The 15,003-nt window shown below is 40.6% G+C and overlaps 1 protein-coding gene across 4 annotated transcripts in view; it reads right to left on the reverse strand.

Moving 5' to 3' along the window:
• astn1 (astrotactin 1) overlaps nt 1-12,815 on the reverse strand; it is a 324,631-nt gene extending 311,816 nt beyond the window's left edge. For all 4 annotated transcript variants that reach the window (XM_088310602.1, XM_088310600.1, XM_088310601.1 and 1 more), the window contains exon 1: nt 12,386-12,815. In XM_088310602.1, the coding sequence (XP_088166728.1) occupies nt 12,386-12,689 (304 nt within the window). In that variant the 5' untranslated portion in view covers nt 12,690-12,815. The remainder of the gene's footprint in view (nt 1-12,385) is intronic.
• Between the last annotated feature and the right edge of the window lie 2,188 nt (nt 12,816-15,003).

Here is a 15,003-nt window from a genome sequence, read left to right on the forward strand (position 1 = left end):
GAAGGAAAAGCTAACGCTGCCATGCTAACTTTTGAGTGAGGCAACTATCTAACGTGCTTGATCCTTTCGCCTCACATGGTTAAAAAAAGCAATTAGTGTGCATTTTGCTTTGCTACGGCTGCTGTCTATGTTGGATTTCGCTTTTCCTACACATTAGCATATATGTGATGTTACTGACCAGAGATTGGTAAACTGCATTTTTTTTACAGGGATACTTTATTCATTTATCTGTATATATATATGTATATATATATTTGTATATATATATATATATATATATATATATATATATATATATATATATATATATATATATATATATGTATATATATGTATATATATACATATATATATATATATACATGTATATATGATAAGATGGAAGATTAAGAAGTGCAGTCCATGTTTATACATGTTATTATATTTTCATGTGATATGTTGCAAATGGTAAAGCCAAATCTTTGTTTGCATTATTGTTGTAATCAACACTTTAGTTTGTGTTTTGCAGTATAATATGTACTTATATTTGCAACTCACCTGCATGGCCATGGACCAAACTGCACGTCAAAGTATTTAATAAGTAATTACTGAAGATAAACTGTCTTTCATAATACTTTGTAATGAATGCTTCATTTATCTTTATCTTTGTATGCTATAATGCATAAAATATCTTTTATTTTGATATTTTTGTTGTAATAAAGATGAATTTTGTGGTTGGAAAACACTTTGGAAAAGGACTATTAAAAAAATATCGCACATTAAATTGCCATTGCAATTTTGCGAAAAAAAACAAGCATGGAATGAAGACTTCAGAGGCCTCAAATATCCTCCATCACAGATAAATTCATGAGAAAACGATGACTAAAGTACATGACGTATTCAACTGCCTACTCTTATCCATCCATCCATCGTCTGTACCGCTTCTCCTAACTAGGGTCGCGAGGGGTGCTGGAGCCTATCCCAGCTATCTTCGGGCAGTAGGCGGGGGACACCCTGAATTGGTTGCCAGCCAATTGCAGGGCACACCGAGACGAACAACCATCCGCACTCACACTCATACCTAGGGGCAATTTCGAGTGTTTAATCGGCCTGCCATGCATGTTTTTTGGAATGTGGGAGGAAACCGGAGTACCCGGAGGAAACCCACGCAAGCACGGGGAGAACATGCAAACTCCACACAGGATGGCCGGAGCCGGGATCGAACCCACGCCCGATGCTGTCTCTCACTGTGAGGCCATCGTGCTAACCAGTCGGCCACCATGTCGCCCCTACTCTTATCTTCACATGAAAATGTTTCATTTACGCTATTAAAGTTGAGTTTTATAAAACAAGTGACACACTTTGAAACATCTGTCATTTTAATGAGTCCACTTTGGGGACACCTCGGAATTTCAATCCCAATGAGGTGATTAGTGGATATTTTGAGCATGTTAGCTCATCGAAGAAGTGGTTCCCCTTCTCTCGCTGACAAAATTAAAGCGGAGCTTGCAGATGTGGACATCCGTACATCGACACCAAAGTTGGCGTAAAATGTTGAGTGCTGACATTCTGTTTGAGTCTTAAAATATTCCTTGAAACCTATAGCAACCGTTTGTAACCAAAATGTCAAGCAGACGTGACTTGCTGCCTATCCCCGTACATGTGCACACTCAACTGCTACATCTTTGGGGCCATTTAAAAAAAAAAAGAACTGCGGGTTCTGGGGTGTGGGTGCGTGTTTGTGCATATGGATTAAAAGAAAATAAAGCAAGCGAAGCAATGATTGGCCATGGACCCGCATTGCCTTTGAACTGATGTTCGTCAGGAACACCTCTCCCCAAGGTTGGCAAATTGACAGATCGAGGCCAGTCTGGGATGACAGTAGAAAATTAAGATGTATTGCTTTTTGCGGCCTGACGAAATAAGGGCATTACAGGGAGAAACTAACTAACTGCTATACTGCTTTTACCATGGGAATGTTGCTTCATGCATCTTTTAAATGAACCTACCTATGGCCATTTTTTCCCTCCATTTTTCAAGCCGGGAGATTGTCCATATGCCCGTGTGTGCAAAAAATAATGAGATTCCTCAATCTCCCCTCTTATTTACTTTATAAACTCTCAAAGGCAGCATGTCCATGCGGTGCCATAAATTACCAGATCGTAATCTTAAAGGTAAGAATATACTTTTTTTTTTCTCCGTCAGTGTCAGACTGTTTGTCCAGTTCCCTGCCTGTACCACTGGCCTCTGTGAGCATGCATACAGATTACGCTTTCTTTTTGCTTTGATCCTCGAGAGATAGACAGCCTAATGAAAACATGTGGGCAGCAGCTCCGTTTTTGAAAACTAGGTCCACCAGCAGAAATATAGCCAGACACAAAACTATGTATTTGAGTGCGCTAATAAATTGATACCGTTGGTTTTATGTAATTGTTTGCTTGGGCTTTGTCCTGAAAACCAGTTTGTCATGATGATTAGATTATGCTTGAACCCAAATTTCAGAAAGTACAAAAGAAATAACTGTCATTTGTCTGTCATTTCCTTTGGAGGCTAATATGAATTAGATTTTTTTTGCGCTTGTAACAAAGACTGATAAGCATTTACATGCCTGGAAATTTAGCAACCTATCTGTAATGTAAATTGGTATTATTCGTTTTATTCATCACAACAGTTTTTTTATTCATTACAATAATTTATGGACTACAAAACCCACCTGATTAAAAGCTACAACAGCTAAATTCAGCCATAAAATCACATTTGTACATACAGTGGCCACTTCATATTAATAGCCATGGGTCTCCAACATGGAATATTTGAAAGAGGTCACACAGATGGATATTTAATTTTTTCACACTCCTGTTTACCTTAAACACTGGTAGATTTTTTTTCCCCCCCAAACAATGTTGAGCGCAGCTAATTACACAGTAGTTTCGTCCTACCCAGGTCTGGAGTACTCAAGTCCGTACTCAGTGTTTTATTGTTTTGGACTTGACTCTGACTCATGACTCGCAAAATATTACAACCATTTTTTTTTTCTTGAAAATTAACATCCTGTTTCGAAAACAAACAAACAAATTGAAATAAAGTTTTTCAGATGATCAAAATAGGCATCTGATTGGTTAAGGTAAGGACCACAAGGAAATGCAGTGACGCATTCTTGTTCATTCATTAGCTTTGAGTTTGGCACTGTTTCGTTCCTCGGTGCAGTTTGCTGCTCCGCTGTACCCAATCTTCTCCTCGTCTGTCCCCCGTTGTCGAACACCATTATTAAAGCAAATTATTTGAAATTGTTTTTGCTGCTTATCTGCACACATGGTTAGTAAAGCAAAGAGTTCTATGCCAATTAAGGAATGTGTTCAGCATAATGAAATATCTCTAATATTGTGGTCACGAAAATAATATCTGTTTTAGGATTTATTCTAGATCTCATCAGGACTTGGACTTAGACTCAGACCTTGTGGACTCAGACTCTACTTGGACTCAGACCGTTGTGACTTGAAGTTGACTTAGACTTGAAAAAGGTGGACTTGACAACAGCCCTGCCAGAAACTTTTTCAGAGAGCTTCACTACACATCAAGTACAGCCTTTGGAAACCATTTTTTTATATGTTTTGGAGACGCAGGGGATGCACTGACTTTTTTAGAGTCCTTGAGGCGGATGTTACTTCATCGTCAGGCTTTGTGGTAGTATCATCGCCAAACACACAACTGAAAAACCGGGGTCGCACTGCTGTATTTATGGCACTCGTTCCCTATGCTCAACTCAGTTTAAGTTGCTTATTTTGGCTGCACAAATGTAATGTAATCTCCATATTCGCTTCTACAAAGCCGCGCACACACTTCCGCAATTCCGCAGCCAGCTCCTTCCTCACGTGTGCTCACTCCAACCGCAAATGGCGCATGAATATTCAGTATCAAGATGGACTCAGATGTGACGAGACTGGGGAAAACTATTGGCAGCTTGAGGCTGGTCAATAAAATTTCATAAATAAACCACCTCACAATCAGAGACACAGGTTTAAAGGAGTGAGAAAAAAGTAGCAACAATATCCGCAAAATACAGTACCCTATATTCGGGTTGTAACTGAAATTTAATCATGATTTTGATTTGGGTCCTCACGATCTAAAAAAACATTCAAATTGAAGGAAAAACAACGTGCAGAAGATCATAGAACATTTACAAATACTCACTCTTGTGAAAGGACCCTGAATGCAACATATTGCCCGCGTGGTAAGCAGCTGACGTGTGTGTGATTCTGCCGTAACTAACTTAATTAACTTAACTAACTTAAAACTACATAACAAAAAGAATTACGGAAAATTGTATATTTAAAAGATGTTTCGTTTTAAAAACATTGACAGTGCTAATGCTAAAATTTATTTCAAATCCCATTGACATGCTAAAGGGGAAATTAGCCACCACGTCCTGGAGTGATGTTCGTTCAAATATCAAATATTCACACACAAATACTGTAGGAACAAGTTCATCCAGGTAATTAGGACTGTCACCAACACATTGTTTTAAAGTAGATTTTCCGATTGCTTATTCCATTGATTACTCGGGTAATAGTGGTGTTTGGGGTGTTATTTTGCATTGCGACTAGTAACATCTGACCAACGCGAGGGACCGCTCATGCCATTTACAAGACATGTAGTCCTAAATTATGTGCATGAAGGTGCTATCAGCGGCTGCAGTTCATTCTTTGTGAATTTGGCCGCCGTCAGTGTACTACGAATAAACTTTGTTTCAGTTTAAATGCAAGTCAGGCTTCGCTGTTTAATGTTAACTACAATTTAGATGTTGTAAAAAAAGTTTTAAACCCCTTGAAATATCTTGGAGAATGTGATGTTATGCGTTTGGTCAGTGGGATGAGAGGCTACAAACACATAAAGCAGAATTTATTCATGAGCAAACTAAGTGGGCATTAACATGGGAAGCTAAGTTTTAGGTTATAGATTACATTTTCTTTTCATCCACTATTTGATATCTTTTTGATGTGAAAATGAGCTTCACTGTTGTTGTTTACACTGACAACAAGAAAAGACCTCCAATATAATGAACCATTTAAGACACAGCATTAACGTGTTTGTTTGTTTGTTGCAAACTGCAACATTTAAAAGAAAAGGCTTTAAATGCAGAATGAGATGGCCAAACTCATATCAAAAGCATTGGGGTTGCAATTTTTATGCAGCGCTATGCAGAATTAGAAAAGACTGAGGTAAGAACTTGAGCTGCTCTATCCCTCACACTACCTCTGTCCTCTCGCCCGGAGAAATGACGCAGAGCTTTTTTTTTAACGTTCTAAGTTCTGATTCAACATGTAAAAAGAAAAGAAAAGAAACAAAAACACTTGAAATGATAACACAAAATATCTTAAATTCCCAAGATCTCAACTAATTGCTGAATAGTCCAAAATATAATTACATAACAGAAACCCCAAATTAAGTTGATAGTTCGATGAAGATCTTGACATGTACAGTCTTTCAATGGCTCTTAAAGATTCAAAATAGGTTTCGATACACTTCACTTCAGATGTATTACGGACTTGGGTGGGTAAGAGAATACTGAGCGGATCTGCAACCTTAGTGTAGTTCTAGCCTCGATTCACTCACACAAAGACTAAATCACACTCTTGAGTAAATCATCCACATCAAAAATGTTTCCAGGCCTGGACCCAGTGACAGCGAACCATTTATCACCTCTGACCAGAATTACAACAAAAGACTATAGTTCAGGGTACAAAACAATGACCTAAACAGGTACTAATACATTCCCCACACCGTCTCGTGGCAACAAATCACCACTGCCCTAATTTGATTCCCCTGGCTCATCTCTTCCACACCTTCCAACCCCTCGATGTTAAAGCATCATCTTAGCTCACGAACTTCCTCCACCTCTACACTCGCATTGCCACAGGTGAGTCCTCAGTCACAAATCACTGGCCTTCTGTCATTTGCCAAATTCACAATTCTGAATGTCTGCAGAATTTCTGTTTGTCAAAGTCTTTACTTAGCGAAATTTATTGCATAGGCCATTATCGTGATAGCGCTATTTTTTTCGGTATATTGTGTAGCCCTATTCCGAATACATTTTGGCCAGAATCCAAACACTGACATCACAATATAAGTATTAAATGGATTAGGACAAGAGGACATCCTGGACTGACCATCAATCAAGCATCCCCTTGGTCAGGAAAATTGAACAGCATAGTGATAGTACGTCACCGTCACAGCCAAGAGGTTTCAAGCTTGTCTTAGGTCATTCGGCGTGGAGTTTTTATTTTGCCGGTCCTTTTGTGGGTTTAATGCAGATATTTATATATGATAGTTTCCTCTCACAAAACATGTATAGTAGGTTCATTGAACAGTCATGTTATGTATTGTATACAGCTACAAATTAGGTGAGTGGTTGTGTGTTTTTGCGCCATTTGCGGCTGATTGGTCCAACTTGTATCCTTGCTGCTTGATCAAACTCAGTTGGGATTGGTTCCAGCTCACTTGTGAACCTAAACAGGTTAAGTGGTAGAACATGGATGGATGGATGTTTTGGGGCCCTTCCAGACAACACAAACATTAACGAGTGGTTGCATTGCAACTCAAGTGCACCGTCAGGCTTCTGTCTCTTTCAAAATTGGAACCAAAATTGAAACCAAACCATATGTATGTAAGATTAAAAAAAATGGGCATAAAACTGAGAACAAATTAAATTTTCAACAGTGGGGTCGCAATGGAAAAGTTTTTAGCCCAGTTTACTCACAGCAAGACAATTTGTATCACTGTTGTTTTCTGTGAAGAATTTGTATGTTCTCGTTGTGCTTGCAGGGGTTTTCTCCTCTTACGTCCTCTCAAATTCCAAAGAGAGGACTGGTTATGTTCATGCGTATGCAAGTAGGAATGGCTGTCTATCACAAGGTGCTATGTGATTATACCAGGGTCAGCTGGTATCGGCTCCAGTTCACGCAAGACGCTGAACAGGATAAATTATAGAAATTGCACAAATCTCGTTAATGGCTGACGATTCCGCGAGATGTTCAAAAACTGATGTGCTGCAGTTTATGTTTGGTTTAGGACAAGAGTTTCCAACCTGTCGATCTTGGTCAACTGGTAGTCTGTGGATTGCTCCCAAGTAGACCACGAGGGGTGTAGGGAAACGTTTTTGGAATGTGTGTGTGGGGGTGTGTGTGTGTGGGGGTGGGGGTGTGTGTGTGTGTGTATTATAAATTACACAACAGCCTAAGCACCCAATCAGTCTCCTGTCCACAAAAAGTATTTAAAAAAAATAATTAAAAAATTGCTACATCTTAATGTTCCTGCAAGTGCAAGCGTCCTTGTTTGAGATTTGTTTCTTTCCATGCCCCGGCACACGTGTATGGTGGATCTCATCCTATTTCATTCATAAATATGGCTTTCCATCAACAGCGTGCATTGAACCCTCTCAATCAGTGCGGAAATAACTTCATTGAACACGTTATTATCATCTTTAATGTTTAGCTGCTCTTATTTAACCATTATAAGTTTACAGATTGAATTAATTAAGTTTTGTGCAAATTTAAAATGAAGACAACTTTGGTCAAACTGCGGACCAGGATTCGTGACATGCTTGGAAAAGATGGTGAAACTTCAAATGAATACAAAACAGTGGCTTTCACACTTTTGCTTTGCTTCACTATTATGTTTAATTTAAAAGTAATAAATTGATCTACAAAATCAAACAATGCCAGGGATGTCTGGAGGGGCCTGAAGACCAACTAAGGCCACGGACAACCAGGTAAGAAGGGAGGGGGCCTTAAGTGGGCAAATGAGTTGAACCTATTTTTCAATAGGTTTGATCAAATGCCTGACCCCGCTCAGGCTCCCCTGCTGCAGCCCCCACCAACCCCTCCTGCCACTGCGAACGAGACCCTCTCTCCCCCTCTCTCTCCCCTCTCTCTCTCCACAGGCTCCAGTTCCCAGCCTCATCAGACAACCACCACTTCCTCCTGCTCAGCCTTGTTCCTCACAACATCTCAGGTGAAGAACCAGCTGAGGAAGATGAAGGCGAGGAAGGCAGCAGGCCCAGATGGGATTAGCTCCCAGCTCCTCAAATCCTGCGCAGACCAGCTGTGTGGAATCGTCCAGCACATGTTCAACCTGAGCCTGAAGCTGGGCAGAGTCCCCCAGCTGTGGAAAACATCCTGCCTGGTTCCGGTTCCAAAGACACCCCATCCGAAGGAGCTCAACAACTTCAGACCAGTGGCGCTGACGTCTCATCTGATGAAGACCCTGGAGAGACTGGTCCTCGTCCATCTGCGCCCCTTGTTCAGCTCCTCAATGGACCCACTCCAGTTCGCATACCAGCCTGGCATCAGTGTGGATGATGCCATCATCTACCTGCTCCACACTTCACTCTCCCATCTGGAGAAGGCGGGGGGCACGGTGAGGATCATGTTCTTTGATTTCTCAAGTGCTTTCAACACCATCCAGCCCGCCTTATTGGGAGAAGAGCTGGAGCAGGCGGGAGTGGCCCACCACCTCATCATATGGATTCACGACTACCTCACAAACCGGCCACAGTACGTGAGGACACAGGACTGTGTGTCTGGCGTGCTCCTCTGCAGCACGGGAGCGCCGCAGGGAACTGTTCTGGCTCCCTTCCTGTTCACCCTCTACACCTCGGACTACAAATACCATTCCACAACCTGTCACCTGCAGAAGTTCTCTGATGACTCTGCGATTGTCGGCCTCATCACTGACGGTGACGATCGGGAGTACAGAGGGGTTACGCAGGGGTGCGTGGACTGGTGTCAGCAGAACCGCCTCCAAATCAACGCTGGGAAATCCAAAGAGCTGGTGGTGGATTTCCACAAGCGTCGGCACTCTCCACCTGCACCAGTGAATATCCAGGGAACAGACGTTGAGAGGGTCTCAACTTACAAGTACCTGGGTGTTCATCTGAACAATAAACTGGACTGGAGCGACAACACAGACGATCTCTATAGGAAGGGTCAGAGCAGACTCTTCCTACTCAGGAGGCTGAGGTCCTTTGGCGTTCGGGGAACACTCATCAGGAACTTCTATGACTCGGGGGTTTCATCAGTCATCTTCTATGGAGTGGTCTCCTGGGCAGGAGGCATCTCGGGCCGGGACAAAAAGAGACTGGACAAACTAGTGAGGAGGGCCAGCTCTGTCCTGGGCTGCTCCCTGGACTCTGTGGACTCAGTGGGGGGCAGGAGGATGACGGCAAAACTGTCATCAATGCTGGACAACCCAGCCCACCCGCTCAATGACACTCTGAGAACACTCCACAGCTCCTTCAGTGATAGACTGTTACACCCTCGCTGTACCAAAGAGAGATTTCGCCGCTCCTTCCTGCCGACTGCTGTCTGAATTTTTAACAAGAACATTGGGTGAGGCCTACAAACGGGAGGGCATTAGTGCAATTGTGCAGTCCTAGGATGCAATATACACTACTACTGTACTTTCAGCCAATGGTGTACTTAAATATTGACCAATGATGTATTTTGTTTACCATTACAGTATTCTTATTACAGTACTTTTATCACTGCAGTATTTCTACCATTGCAGGACGTTCACTATTACAGTACTTTTATCATTGCAGTATTTCCTATCATTGCGGTACTTTTACCATTGCAGTATTTTTCTATTGTTGCAGTACTTTTACTATTACAGTACTTTTACCATTGCAGTATATTTTATCATTGCAGTACTTTTTACCATTACAGTACTTTTATCATTGCAGTATTTACTATCATTGCAGTACTTTTCTATCATTTCAGTACTCTTACCATTCCAGTACTTTTATCATTGCAATATTTTTATCATTGCAGTATTTTCAATCATTCAGTAGTTTTTATCATGACAGCGTTTCCCCCTCTGTATAATGGACAGGCATTAGGAGTGTTTCGTTACACTTAGATACGTTTATACTGTGTATATTTGCATGCTTTTTATGAATGTCTGCTTGCTAATGTTATACATTAACGGCTACATTACGCCGCCGACTCTGTGTGATCTATATCTTTGCTGCTGTAACACCTCGAATTTCCCCATTGTGGGACTAATAAAGAACATCTTAACTTATCTTATCTTATCTTAATGAGATATGATCCTGAAATGGGGGAAAAATCCTGAAAGATAAGGTGGAACCTTTTTTTCAGCACTGTAATGAACAGGGTTATGTATTTTGTTGTTTTGATGTCGTTGAGGGGTTTTGACAAACGCCAAGTGCTGTTACTTTGAATTTTTCCATTTCCAAGTTGTGAAACGCCTAATATTGTTGGTGAGTGTGGGACCCATGTAGCGTGAGCAAGCTAGCAAGCGAGCTAGCATGTCTACTGCTTTGAGAGCTCACTGATTGATGTCTCCGTAATGCATAGTAGATTTTGCAACATGTTAGCATCCATGACATTGTGTTACAAATGTTACAAAATGCACACATCCTAATTTGTGCGTATACTAATGCTAGCTTCCAGGCACAACAAAGTCCCTTTGTCAGAAATAAAATTAAGCACCAGCTCATTTGTTTCAGCTATGCTGCCATGAAAGACTGGCTTGCATTGTATGAAGTATTTTGGTAGAAATGCACCCCAACTTTCAGACTATGTTACTCACACCAGTTAGCCATGACACTTCATTACCCATACTGCTCTGTTTACATCACAGATGACCATTACTGCGCATGTGCATCACAGACAGGCAAATGGCCAGCAGGGACAGTGGGAAACGAGACAGTTTCAAGACAGAAACAAAGCGTCAAACTCAACCGTTGAATTAATTGTTGATCGTCAATATAGTTGTGACTAGTCGACTTATCTTGTCAGCCCTAATTATTAGACAGTAACTGGATAAGTCAATATCTATACATAGTAACATTACAAAACACTACTAAACCATATGCTGTGATATAAACAAGCATTTTCAGAAGCATCTTGGAAGTAAAATGGTTTCTTGCCATTCCATTTTATAGCATGAGTGAAATGAGTTTTCTTTTTAAATGATCATTTTATAGAAACATTTGTGAGATAAGTATAACGTGTGTAACTTGTACCCATACAAAATGTGACAAAACATTTGCTGTCTCTCTCAGTCAGTTTTTACTCTAAACCACAGGTGTAAAACTCAAAGCCCAGGGGCCATATCTGGCCCGTGACCGCATTTTATGTGGTCCGTGAATGACAAATCATGAGCGTCAACCTCCTGTTTCTAGCACATTTTCTTCACTTTTAACAACATTGAGATATGAGCTATCGCCATTTATTTTTTACCAATCTTCCCTTTTTAAAATAAATTGAATATTGTTGAACAAATGATTACTGATTCGCTTCTGATTTCAAAACTGGCTTTCCATCATTTTTTTGTGTGTATGTGATAACGCAAGGTGACCATACATTTATATGGGTTCACAGTTCACAATGGCCCGCTGAGGGAAACCATAACTACAGATGTGGCCCGTCCACAAAACTGAGTTTGACACCACTGCTCTAAACTATTACACAGTTATTTCAAGCTCCTGGTGCACCAGAGTGCTGAGAATCAGTTTACTACATTTTGCATTGATGTTACAAGCTTAATTGTGCAGTCCATCCCAAAAATGTAAGTTTGTTACAAATGGGGATCATTCAAAATGAATGAATAAAAAACCGTATAAAGCAAGAACCATTTATACAACCTAGAAATATTCAACCAAACACCCATTTCAGTGTTTTATTTCGTCTACATTGCATCCCTGCTACAAGCTAAATTAACTAACTGTCATATAAACATGGAGACCGAAATCTAAGTGGAACGCATGACACAGACCACAAACAGCTGCTGCAGACTGCTCAGCACATCAGCACCATGGACAGCAGCCAGTACACTTTCGCGAAACTAACTTTTCTTTGTTCACTTCTACTCTTCGCATGAAAAACAAAAAGGAAGAATATACAAGTTGATTTGAGTGGAATGATATGAAGTATTTCAACCCAACCTGGAACTCTTACCCTTATACTAACGCTAGCTTACTGAAGCGCGTGTGATGTAAACAAACACTTGAACGTGTCACTAACTAAACTACACATGTAAATGAACAATGAAAGACAATAAAACATTTAAATCTGCTCTGAGACAGTAAGAGGACCGTAATTGACAAAAGCAGGCTATATTATTATCATTTCAGCACACGGTTGTTGTTATTAGTATTACTCGAGCTTCTTATCAAACATAAAACGGCCAGTCAAGATGTCATATGGCGACATATTATGTTAGATTACACATTGTGTGTATTATTGTAGTCCCGAGTGCTGTTTTCTATTTTCCTGGTTATATTTATAGTTGTTAGCGGGCCACAGCTAAAAAAAGAAGATGCTACATCGAAGGCTTCAATCCACACCATTAATAGCAACATAAATCTGTGTAAGGAACTTACCTAGGACAAAAAACGGAAGTTCAGTGTTTTCTAAGTCGTCCACGACCACGACGTCACCTGGAAAATCGTTTCGCACGGAAAAGAGAAGCTTGGGTTCAGAGGCCGACGGGCTGTGCATGATGCTCAAGTCGTTTTCCCTTAAAAAGGGCAGCGCGGATACGGTGACGCTCTTCGTCTTGCATTCGGTGTCCTGGTTCTGGTCCTCGTCGCCGTTAAGACACCGGACATTTTCCGTTAAGAGTACCAGAAGGAGCCATGCGAGCCCCAGTAGCAGCGGTCTCGGCCCCAGGTTAGTAGGCGCCATCACCGATGCTTGAATCTCTCTCGCCTCCTTGTAGCTTTTCTTATCTCGGAGGCTGCCTGAGTCGGAGGGGAGTGAGTGAGGGGCTCTGCTGCGACGGCGGGCGCTCAGGTTGAGTGAAACAAGTGCTTCTTTTTCCCCCTCACGCTCGCTTTCTATCACGTGGTTGCGTTTCAATCTACTCAACACGGACCCCGAGGGGCAAATGTGTTGTTGAATTGGAATTGATGAATAAAGTGCCTAAATGGACGAATAAAGGCTTAACCAACTACTGGGGACATATGCTAATACAGCCAATACCGTTACAGTGTTTACTAATTCTATGTTAATGTCAATGTTATCACTTTTATTTCAATTTATTATTACCTTGCAAAACAAATACTGTTAATTTGCTATGCGTAAGCAGTGGCAAGAGGCTCGTTTTTAACATTGACTCTACTAAATGGCTAACCTTTGATAGTGTAGGTTTAAGAGTCGTTCATGTTCCCTGTTCTCTATTATGACTGGTTTGTGGTGACGTCAGAGGTGAGCGACGAAAAAGTAGTGTACAGTTATCGAATGAATAAACGGGCTGTATGCGAAATGCTCCTTCTGTTCTGTAGATGCCGATACAGTGACTCGTTTATTTTGGCTATGCCCTATTGTTCAAAGATTTTGGTCTGATATACGCAATTTTATTGCTAACAACATTGATAGAGATGTTGATCTGTTTTGCAAGGTTGTTCTACTTGGAGTCTATGACTTTTAAATAAATAAGGCAAAGTCCAATGAAACTATTATAATCAATCTTATCATTTTTTCTGGCTAAATTTTATCTCCACGGATGTAAATTCATGCATAAAGAAATTAAATTCATTGCTTTCCACTTTGAAGTCAAGCACTTCATCAAATCCATGGTTTTCTCTCTTAACCAAAACCTATTAAAACCTTGAGTATCTGTAAACATCTTGATTTTTTTTTGTAAACTTTTATTCCTGCTGGCATTTTAGTGTTTTATTCATTTGTTTGTTTGTTTAGTTTTTTATTTCATTGATATTCAAGAATGATGTTTTGTGTATTCACTGCACTGTTACACTGTTACACCTCTTACAGCTGATTGTAAGCTTTTTTTGTAGGATGTGCATATGTTAATAAAGTTTATGAATAAAAGAAAAAAAAATCAATGAACGGGTAGCGCTCCCAAGTCGGTCCAAAGTTATTATTGTTGGCGAGAGCTTATAAACTCCTAAACCTGGATGTAACTATAGCAGTAAATGTGTCCAATATATTTCACCTCTGGAGATTAAATGTAAGGAATGTGCTCAGGTGGTTATGAATCAATGGAGTTTAGGCTACGTAGGGTGAAGTTATTTTACTTTGTGACCAATGGCTACACCCTAAAACAGATTGGTTAAATTTAAATGAAAATTGGTTAAATTTGACCAATCTAGTTGGTAGTTATGTGTCAGACTAATCCTTTGCTTAAAACAACCAATCTAGAATTGTAATATTTTCTATTTTGATGATTGGGCCAACTGATACAAATTGCTCGTTTTAATTTAAATAAAATGAAATAAAATCACACGGAACACATAAATCATCCACTACTGTGAACAATTTAGAGTGTCCAATTAACTTAATGTGCATGTTTATGGAATCCGGGAGGAAACCAGAGTACTTGCAGAAACTTACTGCTGACTGCCACATTTTTTTCATGATTTCTTCCAACTGAATGAACACGCTTTGAGACTGGTGATTCCATACTTTTTTTTGCAGGAGTTTAAGTTATGATTTTTGAGGATTTTACTGAGGATTTTCGACTCATCTGTAGCAGGTGCCATAAAACTATTTGGGGATGTGAAATACCCAGCAGGCGATCACTTCTTCATTCATATCAGAGAGTACAAAACTATGGTGTAATATATTTTTGTGGGGCGGCACGATGGACGACTGGTTAGCACGATGGCCTCACAGTGCAGAGGTTGTGGGTTCGATTGTGGCTCCGGCTTTCCTATATGGAGTTTGCGTGTTCTCGCCGTGCCTGTGTGGGTTTCCTCCGGGTGCTCCGGTTTCCTCCCACATTCCAAAAACATACATGGCAGGTCGATTGAGCACTCAAAATTGTCCCTAGGTGTGAGTGTGAGCGCGGATGGTCGTTCGTCTCTGTGTGCCCTGCGATTGGCTGTCAACCAGTTCAGGATGTATCCAGCCTACTGATAGCTGGGATAGGCTCCAGCACCCCCCGCGGCCCTCGTGAGGACAAGCGGTACAGATAATGGATGACTGGATGTTTAAAATCACACAGATAACAGTTGTCGATGGAAAACGTTATTTGCCA

This window comes from Idiotropiscis lumnitzeri, chromosome 12 (genome assembly GCF_059441095.1).
Source record: "Idiotropiscis lumnitzeri isolate Australia: NSW breed Sydney's pygmy pipehorse chromosome 12, RoL_Ilum_1.0, whole genome shotgun sequence".
Classification (NCBI taxonomy): Eukaryota; Metazoa; Chordata; class Actinopteri; order Syngnathiformes; family Syngnathidae; genus Idiotropiscis; species Idiotropiscis lumnitzeri.